Below are 20177 nucleotides of genomic sequence, written 5' to 3' on the forward strand. Positions count from 1 at the left end.
CAGTGAAAGTACACAGAATTCTAAACACTGGGCTGCCAGGGAATTTCCATAATTTGTCATCTTTTAATCTGCTTTTAATTGGATAACCAGATTACTAAACTCATTACAAGTATGTGTTAAAAAAAAAAGTTCTGTAAAAGAGGAGGGAGAAATTTCTTCTTTGTCAAAGGCATATACTTTATTGCTTTGATTTTGACAAATTTTTTCATTACTCAAACACACTTTTGCTTATTCAGTGTTTTTCATTTATGTTCAGATAGTTGAGTTTGCCAGGTATTTGTCAAACTGTACAAAATCTTGACCTAAGTATAGATATTAGAAAATAGAAAATATAATTAACCGGTAGCTAGGTTCATCTATTTCTGGTTCATTTTTTTCCCCTTAGACTTTTTCAAATACACTGAATATGATGTATTTAAACATTTAAAAATAAAGTTTAAAAATTCTGTATTTGATTTTGATTTGGAGTGGTTCTGATCTTCAAAATTATCTTTTTTGAGATGAAATTCACACAACAGAAAGTTAACCATTTCAAAGTAAACAATTCAATGGCATTTAGTACATTCACCATACTACCTCTATCTAGTTCCAAAACAGTTTTATTACCCTAAATGAAAATCCTCTACCTATTAAGCAGTTACTCCCCATTCCTCCCTACTTCCACACCTCACAACCACCAGTCTACTTTCTGTCTCTATGGATGTATCTATTCTGGATATTTCCTTTAAATGGAGTTATACAGCATGTGACCTTTTGTGACTGTCTTCTTTCGCTTAGCATAATATTTCTGAAGTCCAGCCATGTTGTAACATGTGTCTGCTTTTTCAAAAAATGATTGAAGAATGTTCCATTGTATGTATATTCCATAATTATCTTTTCATCTACTGATGGACATTGGGCTTGTTTCCACCTTTTGGCTACTGCAAATAGTCCTGCTATAAACATGTGTTTACATGTATTTGTTTGAGTACCTGTTTTTAGTTCTTTCAGGAAAATATATAGGAGTGGAATTGCTGTGTCACATGGTAATTATATGTTTAAATTTTTTGAGGAACTGCTAAATTGTTTTCCATAGCAGCTGAACCACTTTACATTCTTGCCAGCAATATACAAGGGTCCCAATTTCTCCACTTCCTCAGCAACACTTATTTTCTGTTTTAAGTTATAGCCATCCTAATGGGTATGGAGTGGCATCTCATTGTGGTTCTGGGTTGGTTTTTACTACTGGTGATTGAGCATTTTTTCAAGTGTTTCTTGGCCATTTGTATGTGTTCTTTGGAGAAATATCTATTGAAGTCCTTTGCCTGTTTTTAAAAATGAGTTGTTTGTCTTTTTGTTGTTGTGTGAGTTCTTTATATATTCTAGATTCTAGACCCTTATCAAATATATGATTTGGAAATATTTTCTCCCATTCTGTAGGTTGTCTTTTTGCTTTCTTGATTTGGTTCTTTGATGCACACAGTTTTAAATTTTGATGAAGTCGAATATATGTTTTTCCCTTTGTTGCTCATACTTTTGGCATCATATCTAAGAATCTATTTCCAAATTCAGGGTCATGAAGGTTTACTCCTGTGTTTTCTTCTCAAGAGTTTTATGGTTTCGTTTTTAAATTTAGATCATTGATCCAGCTTGAGTTAATTTTTGTATGTGGTATGAGGTTGTGGTCTAGCTTCATTCTTTTGATTGAGGATCTTTAATTGTCCCAGAACCATTTGTTGAAGAGACTTTTTTTCTCCACTGTATAGTCTTGGTACGTTTGTTGAAAATCAGTTGACCGTAGATACATGGATTTATTTCTGGACTCAGTTCTGTATCACTGATCTAAACGTCTCTCCTTATACTGGTTTCTCACTATTTTGATTATGGTAGCTTAGTAGTAAGTTTTAAAATTAGAAAGTGTGAGTCTCCCAACTTTGTTCTTTTTTGATATTGTTTTGCCTATTTGGGTCCCTTTGCAGTTCACCTGAATCTGAGGATTGGCTTTTCCATTTCTGTGAAAAAGGCTCTTGGAAGTTTGGTATGGATTGCATTTGAAGCTATAGGTCATTTTGGGTAGTGTTGCCATCTTAACAATATTAAGTGTTCCAGTCCGTGAACACAGAATATCTTTCCATTTAATTTCTTTCAGCAATGTTTTGTATTGTTCAGTATACACATCTTTTCACCTCCTTGGTTAAATTTATTTCTAGGTATTTTATTCTCTTGGATGCTATTATAAATGGAATTGTTTTCTTAATTTCCTTTTGAATTTTCCGTTGCTGGTATATGGAATCCATACTGATTTCTGCATGTTGACCTTGAACCTTGCAACTTTGCTGAGTTTATTGGCTCTAGTAGTTTTGTTGTTGTTGTTTGTTTTTTCGGTAGGGGCTTTTTTGGGATTTTAAAAAATATATAGGATCATGTCGTCTGTGCATGGAGGTGGTTTTATTTCTTCCTTTCCAGTTTGGATGCTTTTATTTTGCTTTCTTACATAATTGCTTTGGCTAGAATTTCCAGTACAGTGTTGACTGGTGGTGTTGAACATGGGCATACTTGTCTTGTTCCTGATCTTAGGGGAAAAGCTTTCAATCTTTTACCATTCAGTGTGATGTTAGCTGGGGATTTTCATAAATGCTTTCAAGAAGTTCTCTTGTATTCCTAGTTTGAGTATTTTGATCATGAAAGAGTGTTGGGTTTTGTCAAATGCTTTTTCTGTGTCAATTGAGATGGTTGTTTTTCTCCCTTCATATCAATAATATGTCACATTGATTGTTTTATGTTGCACTCCTGGGTTGAGTCCCACTTGGTCATGATGTATAATCTTTTCAGTATGCTGTTGGATTCAGTTTGCTAGTATTTTGTTGAGGATTTTTGCACTTACAGTTAAAAGGGATATTGGTCTATAGATTTCTTTTCTAGTGGTGTCTTGTCTGGCTTTGGTATCAGGATAATGCTGGCCTATAGAATGAGGAAGGAAATGTTCTCTACTTGTCTTTGATTCCCCCTCCCCCTTTGTTTTATGGATAGGTTTAAATATTTTTGTGGGGGGAGGGAATTAATTATCCGGCTTCTCAAGGTTGTCATCCAAGACAAATAACCCCAAAGTGGACTTATACAGAAAATTCTATGCCTGATGAAATTTAATCACAATATTTTATTGCTCAAACTCTACATACTCATCTTAGGAACAAACCGTATTATATTATAAAATCTCTGGAATCTGACATTGTTATTTCAGTATGTATGTGTAGAAATTCTAAGAAAGCATTGAGTCCAAGGGTTATAATATGAGATTTTAGTTACTCATATGTGTATAAACGTTTCTGGGAGCAGTTTTAGAAATATGATACCTCCTTGGAAGTATTTACAAGATACAAACTTTATTTTGGCTAGCCTGAACTACCACTTAAGAGAGAACTTGGACACAGGGACAGGTACCAAAGCAAATACTTTACTACAACATAAAGTGGGTTAATGTTCAAATGTCTAAAATCTTAGACTTTCCTACGACTAAAATAGCTAATCAATAAATAATTTGCTAAATCTATGTTCAGCTGTTTGCACAAAGTTCTTGCTACTCCTTTATAAGGTATATAATTTATAAATAAAAAAGCTAATTATGATGCAATTTTACAAATGTACTTCTTGATTTTTTATCCATATGTGGCATAATAAATGCATTGCTAAAATAAACTTAGCAGATTTTTAAGAGTTTATTTCTTCTAGAATGTGCTTATTTTTAGAATGCCAGTAGATTATTCAGATATTTTTGTATATCATGATCAGTTCACAAAAGGTGCAGCCACAAATTATGTAATAAACCTATAGTTTTATAATTCTATTCAAATTTTTGTATTTGGAGGATTCAGGTCCAACTAGATTTAAAGGGAAAAGTAATGTTTACAAAGAGTATTTTTAAGACCTTTTAATTTTGATTAAAAGTGATATACCGTTAGGACCAAAACAGTTTTAGATTCTAAAGAATGCCCAGTCTTCTGTGTTTTTGGCAAAAAATAAATATTTATTGAATTAATTGCATAGCAGTGGTATGTTTTATAGACCGAACATGGTACATGCAGTCTAGTTCTACAATAGAACACATAACATAAATACAATGAACAGAAATGTATTGTGTTGTAATCAATCCAAATAAATGTAATTAGAAAAGTTTTTTTTGTCAGGGTCTTTAATCGATTTTGTTGGTGTTTAGCAGAGTGGGTGAAACTAAATAATCTTTTATAAATATAATCATTTTCTAGTGGCAAAATGCATTCATATGTGTTTCACATTTAGGTCTCATGATGGAGTTATGAGGGAGGTATTACCTTATTTAACACTTGAGAAAACCAAATTGTACTGATTGACTTTTCCACTTCACAGTGAGCAAGTATTGGAAATTAAACCCAGGACTTTGGACTTTTAGCTACATCTTCTTTCAGTTACCATATTTTTCTTTTCTGTAGGTTGCAGTTCAGAAGGAAAGAAGGAATAGGAATAGTACCTGTTTTCCAAAAATGTGATACTATTCTTTTCCTACAGCTAACATATAATTTATTTTATAGATATAATCATAACTTCAGAAAATAACAACAGTAGAACTCAGACTTTGTGCTGTATTAAAGTGTGTTTGGATTTTTAAAAATAATGATTTCCACACAGCTTTACAAGGATAGGTTGTTCATATGACTATCTCCTACATAACATTGGAGGGGCGGTGTGCTGTAGTGCAATGATTTTCAGACTTTAATGAGTATGAGAATTACTTGAGAGTTTAATAGCTTTGTAGGGCTCACTGCTCTCCAGGTAATTCTGGTAGAGGTGGTCCAAGGACAGCACTTGGAGAAACACTGGTTTTAGAGCGTAACACACACAACAAGTATCTATTTGATAAGGTAATGGGGGTGATTTAATCTATGATATTGTTCTAGTTCTTGGAACAGAACCTGGTCCAACATAGTAGATGTTCAAAATATTCCATTCGTATGTGATGACTTGGGTGGCAACTGAGAAGCAGGAGAATATTCATTCTTTCATTCAAAATTTACTGAATTCCTGCACTTTTCTAGCCGTTTGGGTATAAAGGGAAAATGGATACATTCCTCACCCTTGTTGAATTTCTTTGATTAATAGACTCATTTTAAAGGTATAGTTCTTCCTTTGTAAAAAATTGTAAGATGAAATTATTAATATTGAGGACATGTTTTAATATTGAGGTCACTTTTTCCTCTGTAAATTAAAAACTCATTTTTTTAGGATTACAGGTTAAAGAAATGGCCTGAGTGTTAGTTCTTGTTCTATTGTTGCTCTAAATCTATATTATCCCGTATAATTGCCACTAGATGTTTGCGGTTATTTAAGTCAGTTAAAATTAAGTAACATTGGGAATTTGGTGCCTCAGCTGCACTAGCCACATTTCAAGTCCCCAGTAGCCACATGTGTGTTATACTGGAGAGTGCAGATACAGAGCAGTCCCATCATGGTAGGAAGTTCTATTTGACAGTGTTACTCTAAGAATCTAGAACAAAGCAGTGATTTTTCCATTGCCTTGATCTGTAAATGGATTTTTGAGGTAAATATTAGCAGTGGCCTGAGGCTGTCATTTCAACCACCCTTAAGTGCATTAGCACTTTTTCAGGTTGATGAGGCCCAGGGTTAGGATTGATTTACTAGAACAGTTTATTACCCAGCAACTAAGATTTGAATGCTCATATCTGGGCATTTTTCTTAAACGTCTGAGTAAGACACTTAAGTTATTTTACTGCTTTAGGTATATAGCTTTTCTCCTGGTGTGTGTGTGTGTGTATTTACCTCCATAGCATTACAGTTGCTTAAATTTGTATCTAGTGAACTTTGTGGGGGGCAAAGAAAAGTTGCAATTACATCGTTATTACTAGAATTTTTGTTATTTACATGAAGTAATTTATTCATAGATGCCAAATTTGAGCGTAGTGACAAGTTGGATTAAAACTAGTCAGAATTCAACTAGGTCAAACCCCAGTTACACTTATTATAAAATATTAATTACGGTAATGTACTATTTTGATAATTAAAAAATGAAACATTTTACGTGTTTTTTTTTTGAACTTATGCAAAATCCTGTAGCACCTGCTGCATTCTGATGTCTAGACATTTTTCTATTCAGGGTTCAAGAAATAGTCTGCAAGCGTAACTGATTTTTCGCCTCTATTTCCTGAATGAGTATCTAGGTAGAGATAGGTCTTGCCTCCCTTTTTTTTTCCCCTTCAGGTTTTGGTGTGGTCCCTTTCTGAGAAGAGAAGCAATAGGAGACTGTCACTTGGTCCCAGGTCATGGATTTGAGCAATTAAATCCTTTTGTACATTTCTGCTTCCTTCAGTGATGATCCTTCCTCTTTCCAGATCACTTACTTCAGCCTCTGGTACTACAACAAGCAAAACCAGCGCCGGTGGGTAGATTTGGAAAAACCTCTAAAGAAGCAGCTGGATAAATATGCATTGGAACCTACCGTCTATTTTGGAGTGGTGTTTTATGTGCCTTCAGTTTCACAGCTGCAGCAGGAGATTACCAGGTAAGAAATAATGTGCTGTTTGTTTCTAGGAAATCCAGTGAAATTAAAAAGGTGAAATTAAGGTTGGAGTCAGGAGATAAGCCTAAACTTTGCCCTCTTGCCCCTGCATTTTTAGCCTCAGTATTACGTGGAGGTGCTGGTATGTGGTGAGCCGCAGTGCTTTACTGCACGTTGCATGAGTTATGGGCTCACGGGGCACGAAGGAATGATTAAAAGGAAAAATGATGTTTTTACCCTGGCTGTGAACTCTTCTTGTAGTGATGTCACCTTTCATGTTTTTGTTGAGTTGTTTCTGACCTTTGTAACAATGAAATGAGAGAGGAGATTTTTAAAAATTGTTATAAAATCTGTGTTTACTCCTCAAGGAAATGTGTAGAAGGGTCCTTCTAATTCTGACACCAGTAGCCATAGTATTCTGTACATAGGTGTGGGGCGAAGGGGAGGTGGGGGAGGTGTTTGAGATCAGAAAAGTTTGGCCAATAAGTGCACTTAAAAGGGACAAAGGCAGCAAGGGTAGAATGTATTAAGGAGTGGGATAGAGAAACTAAATGTTCTTTTTTTTCTTGACAATAACAAAAGAAAAAAACAAGGGATCAAATTTGGATTCTTTTTTTTTTTTTAATTGAAGTACAGTTGATTTACAATGTTGTGTTAATTACTGCTGTACAGCAGTGATTCGGTTTTATATATATATATATATATATATATATATATATATATATACACACATTTTTTAAAATATTCTTTTCCATTATGGTTTATCATAGGATATTGAATATAGTTTTCTGTGCTTTACAGTAGGACCTTTTTGTTTATACCAAATTTGGATTCTTGAGCCTGCCTTTCACATTCTTCAAAATCCACCACTACCTTATCTTTTTAACCCTGTTTAACATTACTTTTGAGCCAAGCTGGACTACTTCTAGTGTGCTGAACATGCTGCATGCCTTTTCCCCTTTGTGTCCTAGACCTTTCTTTCATAAATATGTACTGGAATCCTGTTCATCTGATTTTAGTTCAAAAGGCACCTCCTCCATAAAGCTTCTGTGGTCCCTCTGGCTGGAATGAGTTTTGCCTTCTCCAGACTATTCTAGAATTTGCTTGTACTTACGATGGCAGTTGTCACAGCCTTTCACTACAGTTATTTATGTTCGTATCTTTTCCTTAGATTTTAAACCCATGTTTTCTTTAACTTTGCCTTTCGCATAATATCTAACACAATGCCTTGCAGATAGTAAGCACCTGGTACTGCCCTGTGTTTGTGGAATATTCTTTTTAAGTACCGAGTTCAGAGTTAATTTTTGGAAGAAGGTGGATAATCAAAGAAGCTAGAATCAGGTTGTAGGGATAAGTGTGAAGTGGCTATAAAACAGATCTGAGACATAAATATTGAAGAGAGAAGTAGAAGCCAGGAGGAATAAACAGCAACTGACCACTTTGACTCATTTATTTAAACATTTATTGAAGATATAATATGGTATGTGAGAATTATATTGGTTACTGTGGGAGATGAATATACAAATGGATATGCTTTACTCTTACTCTGGAGGAGTTGCTCACAATCTGGTAGAACTGACAGTCTATGTAAATGAACAATTACAGTATATTATGATAATACATGCTTCAACTAAAGCACTGGATTCCTAGGGGTGGGATGTGGGGAACATGAACAGGGTGTAAAGAAGTTGACTTTTCACTTGACTTTACAAGGAATTTTCTAGTTAGAGGGAGTAGCTTGTGCAAAGTAGGGGGATAGTGAAAGCAACTGATGTTTTCAGGGAATTTCAGACATTACTTCGAGGGGAGAACAGAGACTTGAAAAAAGGAATGGCCTAGTCATAAAGTCATAGATCAATAGGGGCAGACATTTTTGAATTTTAATGGATGGGAATGATGACATGTGCATTTTACAAAGATCACCCATCATGGAAGTTAGATTATAGGTGACAAGACTGTAGGCAGGAAACCAGTTAGGAATGTATATGCCATAATCTAGGCATTAGTCTGGAGTGTGGACCTGCTTTCCAATGATTTGATTTAAGGAAAGAACCAATAATATTTACAGTGGAATATGTTGACAGCATATTCAATAGATAGACCTCTTTAGGTGTTTGAAAGGAGCTGCCTGGGGGAATGTTTCAAGGTTTCTTCTTTGACAAGATCTCAGAGCTACCAGCATTCTGTTTGTTGATTGAGGGAAGTCTGTGGGTTCTACTAGCAGGTGGAAGGGGATAAGTGGGATCTAAATCCTTGTTCACAAGGAAGGTGTTCCGGTCAAGTTTTTTGGTAACAAAGAATGGAAACGTCAAAGGTAGCTAAAATAGGATAATGTAAAGACATGTGAAATGATTAAAAGGGTGGGCTCTCGGGGGAATTCAGATGTGAACTGTAACTGGGTTGAACTTCACAGACGTCAAACCTGGAAGAGATTCTGGATTCAAGATGGTTCTAGAGACCGTATTGGCAGAGAGTTGCTGTATCTTTGTTCAACACCGTATCCCCAGCATCTAGAACAATGCTTGATGCATAGTAGGCCCTAGTAATCACCTAAGTGAAAAAATAAGAGGAAGGCAGAATAAATCTTCACTATAGAGCTTATCGAAATGGAGAAGTGATACAGGTGAAATGCTGCTGACTGGCTGAAAGTAGATGATTGCTGATAATAATAACAGTTGTTTATTAAGTACCAGCTATGTTCTAGTATTATGCTGAGAGCTTTACATATATTCCTTGATATGTTCAGCCTTGTGAAGGGGTGATAGTGCCCTCATTTTACTAGAGATAACTTAAACCCACAGATTATGACTTGCCCAAGTTCATGCAAAATGCTAAATCAGAGATCTGGAATTTAACCTAGGTCTGCTTGACTAAAGCTTGTGCTGGTAACTAATGCCCTATATATTGAAAGCATAAACAGAAGTAAACCCACATCACGAGAATATTAAGAAAGCATTTTAGCAACTATTCTTTTTGATATTTCATCAAAGAATATTTTAATATAAGGCTGGTCTGAAATGTCAGGAACCATTTTCTTCTGGCTTTACTGTCCAGGGCTAGGAAAAGTCTTACATCACCAAGTTACTAGTCAGAATTTCTAAAGTAAAGATTGGCCATCGATTCTCTATGTCTCCAATGAAAAAGGACAAAACTTAGAGACTTTTACAGGGTATAAGACAGATGACCAGCTGTCTTCTAGATGGTTGTAGCTTGTAGCTTTCAAATAACTACAATTAAGGATAAGTGACTCAGTAAATTGATTATTGTGTGTGTGTGTGTGTGTGTTTGTCGGTATAGATGTGGTCAAGCATGTTCCTGTCGTTCTTTGAAATCATCTGAGCTTAAGGTTTTGGCTAGTTTATGCTCCTCTACCAAATTATGATAAAATGCATTGTGTCTCAAGTGGAGGCAATACTGATACTGACTTTTAAAAACTGACCTTTTTTTATAGGTATCAGTATTATCTGCAGCTGAAGAAAGATATCTTGGAAGGAAACATTCCTTGTACATTAGAACAAGCAATTCAGCTAGCAGGCTTAGCTGTTCAAGGTAAATAATGGCAATTGATAATATAATAGATCTATCAGATTAAAATGTATGTTAAACAGAAACAGCAAGGGATTCTTAAAGTAACTGACTTTATAGAAAATAACTACTATAAAGTAGTTTTTTATATTAGTGAAATAATCTGTTATCTAAGGGGCTTCCTTGTGGGGAAAAAAATGAGTTTGGATTACTTCAGTGAAATACGAGACTTCTGGAAGGTTAAACATGTTATGTCAACAGAGCACACAGACCAAACAAAAATAGAGAGGAAATACACACATACGCACACACATGTATAGCATTTAATATGCTGTGTATTCCTCTAGTTCAGGAACTTGATCTGCTGCTATCTAATATTTTCAGAAGAAAGATCAGCCAAACAGTGTGGTTGATGAGGTTACATTCGCTTATACTTTAAGCGTACGTCATTTGTTTGGTTTCTCAGTTGTCCTAGGTTATAGAACATTGTCAATCATAATAGATAGTTTTGCATTTCACAAGTATTTTTGAATTAACTGTCATTTTTCACATGTCTAATCTTATATGTATTTACATGTATGTAATATACTTTGGAAAGACTTCTGATGGGGCATTATTTCAAATGATAACTGGCATTTAATCTTGGGAATTGAAATTTAATCAGAAGAATCATTAATAAAGTTCCATCAGATATTAGGCATGGAGACATACATCATTTCTAGACAAATAAATGCCTGATACACATGGAGCCACATTCCTTTTCAAGGTACTTTGAAGCTTCCTAAGTGTCATCTTTGGCTTTAAGAGTTAGTTTTTCCTAAGCTTTTTGCTGAACTATTAATTTTGGGAACAATTAAAAATTTCTAAACAAATACATCTTGCTGTAACATATTCAGATGATCGAATTCCTTTCCCTAGAGATAATCACTACCATGAATGGTTTGGTTTCTTCCTGACATTTTTCTTTGCATAAGTAAGCATATATGATTACAAAGTAGGTTTTGTTTGTTTGTTTTATTAATTAATTAATTTATTTTTGCTGTGTTGGGTCTTCGTTTCTGTGCCAGGGCTTTCTCTAGTTGTGGCAGGCGGGGGCCACTCTTCATCCTGGTGCGCAGGCCTCTCACTATCGCGGCTTCTCTTGTTGCGGAGCACAGGCTCCAGACGCGCAGGCTCAGTAGTTGTGGCTCACGGGCCTAGTTGCTCCGTGGCATGTAGGATCCTCCCAGACCAGGGCTCGAACCCATGTCCCCTGCATTAGCAGGCAGATTCTCAACCACTGCGCCACCAGGGAAGCCCCCTTGTTTGTTTTTTAATGACAAAAAAAGAGATGGTTTATATATAGTTTGTAACTTGGTTTTTTTCACTGTATTAAAAGGCATTTTTTCCAAGTCAGGACACATGAATCTACCTAACTAATGTTTTTAAAAAGGTATTTTTAAAGTATACACTTTATAAGCTATAAGGCAAATTTGACTTCTAAATCATAAGCACACCATCTGTATACTGCATATTGAATTTAGTTCTGCATGTTTTGCTTCCAGTTAAGCATAATTGACATGTGAATATTTGTCATTTTATATAGCTGATTTTGGTGACTTTGATCAGTATGAATCCCAGGACTTTCTTCAGAAATTTGCCTTGCTTCCTGTGGTAAGAATTCTTTTGACATTGGGCCTTTTTAAAAACAATTTATTTCCATACCCTTAATATTCCCTGAAATGAAGTCCATATAGTAGACTTACTAGGCAGGAATAGAGTTTAAAAAATCAATTTCCTCTTATAAACAGCTCAAGTGTAAATGCTTTTTACCTGTTATAGTCTTCTGGTCCTTGTAAACCCACAGAAACAGAAGGGTCTGTGGTCATTGGACTGCAACCAGAGAAATTCATCTTGTGTTTGGATGTGAGTCTAAAGAGAGGGACAGCTTTCCAGCTTCTGAGGAACCACATAAAGGTTTTGCTTTTAACTGAAGGGTCAAATGTTGAAATGGATGTCGAAATGGGTTTGGTTTCTCATCAGCAAATTAAGGAGTAGATGACAAAAAGACACTGCCTTCTACATTTTAAAGTCACTACTGATGGAATTGACAGGGAAACTGTGTGTTGGAGCAACTGTGGGAGGTGGTACGCTCCTCCGAGCGTCTACACAACCAGCCAGGGAATGCACAAGGTGTTATGTGCTGGGCTTGGAACTGGCTGATGATGTTACCAAACTGAAATAACTCATCGGAAACTTTCTCTGGGATGAATTGAGAAGGCAGGGCAAGTGTTTTGGCTCCTGAGCAGAAGCCACGTAATTCCTTAGAAAGATCATGATTATGTCCTTAAGCAAAGCTTGCACACGTTAACTAGCCCTAGTTTTGCCTGCTGGTGGCAAGAGTCAGTAACAGTCAGTAGCACGGATTCCTTCTAAGGAATTTGGGTGATTTGCTTACATACTTACTGCAGTATGTTTTTTCCAGGAGTGGTTACAAGATGAAAAAGTATTGGAAGAAGCAACCCAAAAAGTGGCCTTACTGCATCAGAAATACAGGTGACACTGAGAAGTGGAAATAGTTTAGAACTAATGCCTGTTTGAATTTGAACCACGCATTGACACCATTAAATGTGGAACTTGACTACTAGTGCTGCTACTAATGCTAGTTACCAGGAACCAACCTTTGCAGAGCTCTCAACAGCGTGCCAAGTGCTCTTATGAGTGCTTACCCGTATTAACTCATTTATTATTCATTTTTTATCATTGATGAAACTGAGAATGTTGAAAGCTGCAGTCACTGAAGGATGACAGTTCTTCATCCCATGTCTTAAAGGTTTTGGTGGTGACTCGGTCCTGTGTAGGTTAATGCAAGATTAGGGAGACATGTTTTCTTTAGTGATGTGGCAGATGTGATGTTTTCTTTTGTGTCCGCCCCTCTAGTCCCCCCCCTTACACCTTTGGAAGCTGTGTCTCTGTCCTCTGAGGGAGCTGTGCTGAGAGCTGTGGTGCTTATTGCCCTGACCCCTGCTTCTGGGCAGATAGTGACTTTTTTGAGAGTGAATCTGTACGTGTTGTCCAAAAACCCTGTGCTAGAGAATACCAGGGGATTTTTTTTCTTTCTTTCTTTTTTTTTTTTTTTTTTTTTGTGGTACGCGGGCCTCTCACTGTTGTGGCCTCTCCCGTTGCGGAGCACAGGCTCCGGACGCGCAGGCTCAGCGGCCATGGCTCACGGGCCCAGCCGCTCCACGGCACGTGGGATCTTCCCGGACCGGGGCACGAACCCGTGTCTCCTGCATCGGCAGGCGGCCTCTCAACCACTGCGCCACCAGGGAAGCCCAGAATGCTAGGTTTTATTCTAAACCAAATACTACACAGTTCCAAGTACTTTATATATCATTAAATTCTTATAATCATTCTTTAAGGTAAATGTTACTATCTCCTTACAGATTGGGAAAATCAAGCTCACAAAGACTAAATAACTTGCCCAAAGTTACATGTGGTAGAGGTGGGATTTGAACCCAGGTCTGTCTAATTATAACCTATTATTCACCCCCTCTCATTAAAAATAACCTTTTGCCTTTAATCTGTCCCCACTCAAATCCATACAGTCACTCACAAAAGATTAATCTTCCTAAAATATCACTTTTTACTTGTCTCCCCTCTTCTCCTCAAATGTTCATGAATATGAATCTCTTCTTGCTTTCCACCAGCCTAAGTTCATTACTCCTGGGATTAAAGGCTTCCTACAAGTTGGTTAAATCCTGCCGTTCCAGCTTTACCTTCTGCTGTCCACATGAACCTTTTTTTTTTTTCAGCATAATTAACCCCTCAGGCACACATCACTATCTTTTGTTATTTTCACTCATTCATTTGTGCATCTCCTTAAAAGATAGTTTAGTGCTGTTATTCTGTATGAGGCAGAGTGCTCAATGCTGTGGCACAAAGATAAATAGAACAATGATCTGCCGTCAAAGAACGTATTCCCTGCTTTGGCATCTTAAGGGATAGGCAGGACAGCCCATTGTAATAGTAATAGTAATACTGATAATGGGTGCGGGGGAGAGGTGTGCACAGAATGGGGTGGTTCTACACAGAGTAAGGGCATCTGACTTAGACTCAGGGCAGTCACAGAAGGTGACAAAGAAGGAGTGACATGTCGGCTGAGTCTTGAAGGATATTAGGGATTGACCAGGTACACAAGTGGGTGATAAGTAATACCAGGAAGCGGGATTAACATGTACAAAGGCCCGGAGGCATGAGGGAATGTGGTATATTCAAAGAAATGCTGCGTCTGGGATGGTCGCAGTGTGGGGTGCCTTGTGGGTGTGGGAGAGCAGCAGCAGATGAGGCTGGAGAGGCACATGTCCGTGCAGTTGAGTGCCTTCCTACCTACACACCCATTCTTGTAATTCTGTCACCGGAGCTGAAAAGGATTTCCATCTTCTCTCCCTTACTTGCAGCACTTACCGTTTGCAATTTAGCACACAGTGCTTAGTATTATTGCCTGATACTTTGGTGGTTTAGAAAGAATTCTAGCTTTCACTGAAGATTTTTTTAGGTGGTGGTTTTATTTCCTGCCTTTCCCCTTACCTGCCTAAAGTACGAGGGGTAGGATCTTACATAACTAACCCTCAGCATTCAGCACAGTGCTTTTGCATGCAGTTGGTTTTCGGTAAATACTGATGCATTGACATAACTAATCACAGATGCTTAGAAACTTGAAATGTTTCTAATGTTTTATGGCAAATTGCTACGTAGTTTTTTTAGAGAAGCTTTTCGTAAAAATTTTTTTTAGTTTTGTGAACAATCTGACTAACTTCTTTTGGGTTGCAGAGGGCTGACAGCTCCTGATGCTGAAATGCTGTACATGCAGGAGATAGAGAGAATGGACGGCTATGGAGAAGAGAGCTACCCTGCCAAGGTAAGCGTGACACGAAGACCGGGCTCGCCAAAGGCATCTTAGTAATTCTGCCAGAAGAGCGGGGAAGCCCAGGGATGCCCTGCTGTGCAAAGGCCAAAGAAATGTAAAAGCTGAGGTCCTTGTGACCAAAATTTTGTAGTAAAACACATTCCTGTTTTGTGCTTTGTTCTTGAAAGTGCTCTTGAAATAGAGTTCCTTAAGGAGCCCAACTCTGTTTTCATATGTATCTACAAGATGATATATTTATACCTTGTAGACTTTTTGCCTTCAGCATAGGTCTCCTGAATATTTCCTGTCTGGGACACAAGAGTAGGGACGTAGGTGTGGTCATTGTGGTTCTTATGCATCTGCTGCCTGAGTTTCCTTTTCCGCTTTCTCCTCTTAGGATAGCCAAGGCAGCGACATATCCATCGGAGCGTGTCTCGACGGTATCTTTGTGAAACATAAGAATGGAAGGCCTCCTGTGATATTTAGGTAGTTTTCTTACATCTTTCTGTGCGCTTCCTGTGGCTCTTGTTGGTGATATTTTTTAGTACCTGTGGTAGTTATATCGCTCACAAGTCAATCTCTCCCAAGGCCTCACTAGAAAATGGAAATATGCCCTTCCTAGAATAAAATACCACCTGACTGCAATGGTTCTTTTTATAGGATACTTTCTTGAAACCAAATTGTAGAAAATAGTGCTTGTAACGATGGCCTGCTTATGAAATGCTTAAAACTGTGTGACCCTTTTCTTACCATATGAAGGTCATTCTTTGTCTTGGTATGAATTTTTCATTTGAGCTCTGGTTTCCGGGGCTATTTCTTGTGGAAGCTCTAGGCCTTTCTCTGATTCTAGTTTGTACCAAAATTCCTAAAGTACCAACATCTAAACAAATTTCAATTACTTCTTATAATGTTGATTTTTCTTTTCTTGATTATAAAAAAGTGATACTATCCATTTGTGGAAATCTTGGAATGTATCTAGTAAGAAGGACAGAAAGGATATATAGCAATGTGCTAACAGCTGGCTCTGAACAATGAGATTTCAGGTGATTTAAATTTCCTTTTCAGTATTCTTTGTCCCTTCATTTCCTTTGCTTGACTATCTTTTGGGCCCTGAATTCTCCATGGTGATTAGGACCACAGAGTGCGTACCCGGCTTGGGGAGTAGATTCCCCACTCCTAGGCTGTACTGCACTGGGTCAGGTGGCTCCCATTTGGCAATTGCTCTCATGTCCTCATTATCTTCCGGACATGCTGAGCTGCGGGGTAGGGTGTGGAAATGGATCTGGCCTGCAGCGGAGGGCAGGACCCTGACATTGGGAGACATCCCACCGGCTTCCTTCATCTCACTGGAAAGGAAATTCTAAAATTGCCTTCTTTAATATGATGCTAATAATCTTTAGGTTTAACAATTAAGCACCAAATTACTACAAATGAATTTTATTTAATTAAATAAATTTAAATAAATCTGATATAATGGAGAAGGATAAAGAAGGATAGATTTTGTTCTTCCAGACCTATTTTTCCCTTTTATAAAATTATACAGTTGTGTAATAAAATAAAATATTAATATATAAAATATGAACGTGGTAAAATAGAGTTAGAAAGTTCCAAATTGGAGTTTGAATCCTGATGAACACACCCAGAATAGTTCGCTCTTTGGATTGGAACTTTATCTTCACCCTGCTCGACCAGCTTTTCAGAGCAGCTCTCCTCTAGTTTTGTGCCTTATTTTGCCCTGTATACCTGCAGAACTTAACAGTATTTGTCTGCTTCTGTGTTCTCTATCAGCCCTACCCTCCTCTATCTGTGCCCCTTTGAGGGAAGCACCGTCCCTTACTGATCTTAGTATCCTAGGACCTAACACAATTTCTGGTATTATCATGGTGGGTATCCTTTAAAATGTTTGTTGAATGAATGAAGGAGACATTGGCAACCAGCTGAGAGTGGGACGTTTGATCAAATTAGTGCAGCAGATGAGGATAAATAGATTTTACATTTTTTAAATACTCTGCCTTCATTTTAGTATACATGCTTTTACTTCTTGGCACTAGCTGTTATCACTTCAATTTAGAAAATGCACGCAAGCTGATTAAAACCACTGTTTTCTTTCTAAAATGATAAATAGTAGCTTATATATTAAGCTCAAAAAGGAGAAACTCATATATTCTATCTCTTTGTAAAAAACCTGAGCACTCACATTGCCATTTGCTGTTTGTTGTTCTTTAGGTGGCATGATATTGCTAACATGTCCCACAATAAGTCCTTTTTTGCATTAGAGCTGTCAAATAAGGAGGAGACCATCCAGTTTCAGACTGTGAGTAAACATTAGGAATCTGTATGTAATGTTTTTCCTGAAAATTAACACTTCTGTGTGTATGGGGGGGTAGCATTACAATTATATAATATTTCATAGTTTTATAAAACATAAAGTTTTATAATACTTTATAATGTTTTGTATAGCAGTACTTAGAAAAAATTAGTTGCCAGTAAATACTGTTGAATGAATGAATGAGTCTTTGGATAAATACGATCTGATGATGATCTGTAAATTAAATTTAAGGGACTATTAAGTATGGGAGAGAGTAAACAGTGGTATCTTAACTTCCACTGATAAGTGAACAGCTCTTTAGAAATACCATTTCACAGTTACTTTTACTCTCTTGACAAAAGCAATGAGTCACTGAGTCATTTTGTTTAAAAATGTCTTTGAGTATCTAGTCATCAATAATAACGTTTTATTTAAAAATGTCTTTGAGTATCTAGTTGTCAGTAGTAAAAGTGGACATTTTCATAATTTTAAAATTTCTAAGTCGTTTTGAAACTGTTTAATATAAGAATCACACTGTTGAGCAGCTTTTTGTTTGTCTTCACAATCTGAGTCCTAATTACAACATTCATATGAGGGGTGCAGTGTTAGAGAGAATCCCAATGTGTGGAAAGTGACTTTGAAATAATATGTCACCCAATTCTGTCTTGTTCTCAGATAAGCTCTGCATCAAGTTGTAGATGTGCTTTTATTTACTTTGTGCATATTTTGTTTGCTAGGAAGACATGGAAACGGCAAAATACGTGTGGAGACTCTGTGTTGCGCGACACAAGTTTTACAGATTGAATCAGTGCAGCCTGTAAGTATACCCTGCTCAAAGAAACTGTGGGAGGTGATGAGCTTAGACGTTTTCATCTTTTTTTAAAATTATTTTTTATTTTATTATTTTATTTTTTTTTAAATTTTTTTTTTTTAGAAGTTTTCATCTTGAACTATAGTATATCATCTAGACAGGCAAATTTAAAAAAAAATAACATTTTAATAATAATCCCTTTACTTTGGGATGTCAAAATTTTCTCAGTTTTAGCTTTGGACCAACCTCTAATAACTACAGATTTGCCTCTAAGATTTGTTTCAGCTAGTAACTAGAATTATTCTAATTCATGAAAGCTAAAATGGAATTTTTTTTTTAATCAACATTTTGAGTAAAAAAAGGTTATTCAGCTTTTCAAGCCTTCTGAAGAATTTATACCCCTTCTTCCTAAATGTACATTTTCTTTAGCCCACATGAGTTTCCCCCTTTCTGCTGGATCATTCCCATCAGGATACAAACATGCTGTAATATTTTACCTCTTAAAACTTTTCCTTCTTTCCACATGCCCTCTAGCCATGGTGCCGTATCTCTCTTCTCTTTTACAGCTGATTTCTTCAAAAGAGTTGTATAATCTTGCTCTCTCGCCTTCCTTCCACCCCATTTCCCCTAAGCTGCCACGCCACGGATGCTGCTTGTCAGAGTGACAGTGACCTTCACCCAGTGGTCATTTCAGGAGTTCTTTCACTTGACTCCTGGGCAGCACCGAACCTCTGCTCATACCTTCCCCCCTGCACCCTGCTCTTCCTTGGCTGCCAGGATCCCACCCTCTCCTGCTTTTTCTCTTTCTAAGCCTATTTCTTCTCAGTCGGCTTTGCTGCTTTGATCCTCGGACCTCTTCTCATCTACACTCGTTGTCTAGGGGATTTGGCTTGACCCAGGCTTCAAAGCAGCATCTGTATACTAAAGTGCACGCGACTTCATCTCTAGTCCCGTCTGCCCCCTGAGCACTTGGCTTGCACACCCTACTGACATCTCTACTTGGGTGCCTAACAGGCTTCTCAAATTTGATAAAAACTCTCGCTTTGCTCCTCTTCCTGCTGTCCCCCATTTCAACAGATGGCGGCACACCGTACTCACTCAGGCCCCAAACCTAGAAGTCCTACTTAATTCCTGTTTCTCTTTCATCCCACATCCAATTCATCAGTACACGGTGCAAATTCTGCCTTCAAAACATATCTAAATCTGACCATTTATACAACTCTTTCAGCTGATGACTTAGTGCTGGCTGCCGTAGTTCTCATCTGGAATACTGCTGAAGTCGCCTTTTTTTTTTTGTTGGGGGGCGCTGTGTTGGGTCTTCGTTGCCGTGCACAGGCTTTCTCTAGTTGCGGAGAGCGGGGTCTACTCTTCGTTGTGGTGCATGGCTTCTTATCGTGGTGGCTTCTCTAGTTGCAGAGCATGGGCTCTAGGCACACAGGCTTCAGTAGTTATGGCACGCGGGCTCAGTAGTTGTGGCTCACGAGCTTAGTTGCTCTGAGGCATGTGGGATCTTCCCGGACCAGGGCTCGAACCCATGTCCCCTGCATTGGCAGGCGGATTCTCAACCACTGCACCACCAGGGAAGTCCAATAACTTTAATTTTTATGGTCATTTCTTTTAAGGCTCTCAATTCAGACTGCTTAGTCACATTTAAAGTGATAATGATTCTGAAGTATTGATAGACTTGTTCTTATGGTCCAGATGGGCATTTAACCAAACCGCAGCAGGCCTGGAACTGGGCAGTGAATTCTGGACATCAGGTTCAGGCTGGGGCGACCGGTGGCTCTGGAGTTGGACTCTGCTTGCATAGAAAGGAGGACTTTGCTCCTGGGTGTCCCCTTTCCCACTGCTCAGTCCTGATACATTGTCTAATGGTGTTTGGGATGGCCTTATGTGAGTCCTCTAACCTTGACCTAGATGACTCTATTTTAGAATTTATAGAATGGCGTGATCCATCTTCAGTCTTGCTCTCTCTCTCCACTTTCAAAGTACATTAGGTAACAATCATCTTTTTTATGTCTCCCAAGCCTTAAAAATGTTAGATAACAACAATCTCTTTGCTTTTTAATTTACAAAATGGGGATAACGGGGTTTTTACTTAACATTTCTTTAGGGTTGG

General features: G+C 37.6%; 1 protein-coding gene across 6 annotated transcripts in view; it reads left to right on the forward strand.

The window, feature by feature from the left end:
- Positions 1 to 20177, forward strand: part of PTPN21 (protein tyrosine phosphatase non-receptor type 21) — a 64729-nt gene that overhangs the window by 20743 nt on the left and 23809 nt on the right. For all 6 annotated transcript variants that reach the window (XM_059059514.2, XM_067027927.1, XM_067027925.1 and 3 more), the window contains 8 exons: positions 6360 to 6529; positions 9978 to 10075; positions 11637 to 11704; positions 12516 to 12586; positions 14864 to 14951; positions 15337 to 15425; positions 17166 to 17253; positions 17985 to 18064. In XM_059059514.2, coding sequence (XP_058915497.1) covers positions 6360 to 6529; positions 9978 to 10075; positions 11637 to 11704; positions 12516 to 12586; positions 14864 to 14951; positions 15337 to 15425; positions 17166 to 17253; positions 17985 to 18064 — 752 coding nt within the window. The remainder of the gene's footprint in view (positions 1 to 6359; positions 6530 to 9977; positions 10076 to 11636; positions 11705 to 12515; positions 12587 to 14863; positions 14952 to 15336; positions 15426 to 17165; positions 17254 to 17984; positions 18065 to 20177) is intronic.

This window comes from Kogia breviceps, chromosome 3 (genome assembly GCF_026419965.1).
Source record: "Kogia breviceps isolate mKogBre1 chromosome 3, mKogBre1 haplotype 1, whole genome shotgun sequence".
Lineage (NCBI taxonomy): Eukaryota > Metazoa > Chordata > Mammalia > Artiodactyla > Physeteridae > Kogia > Kogia breviceps.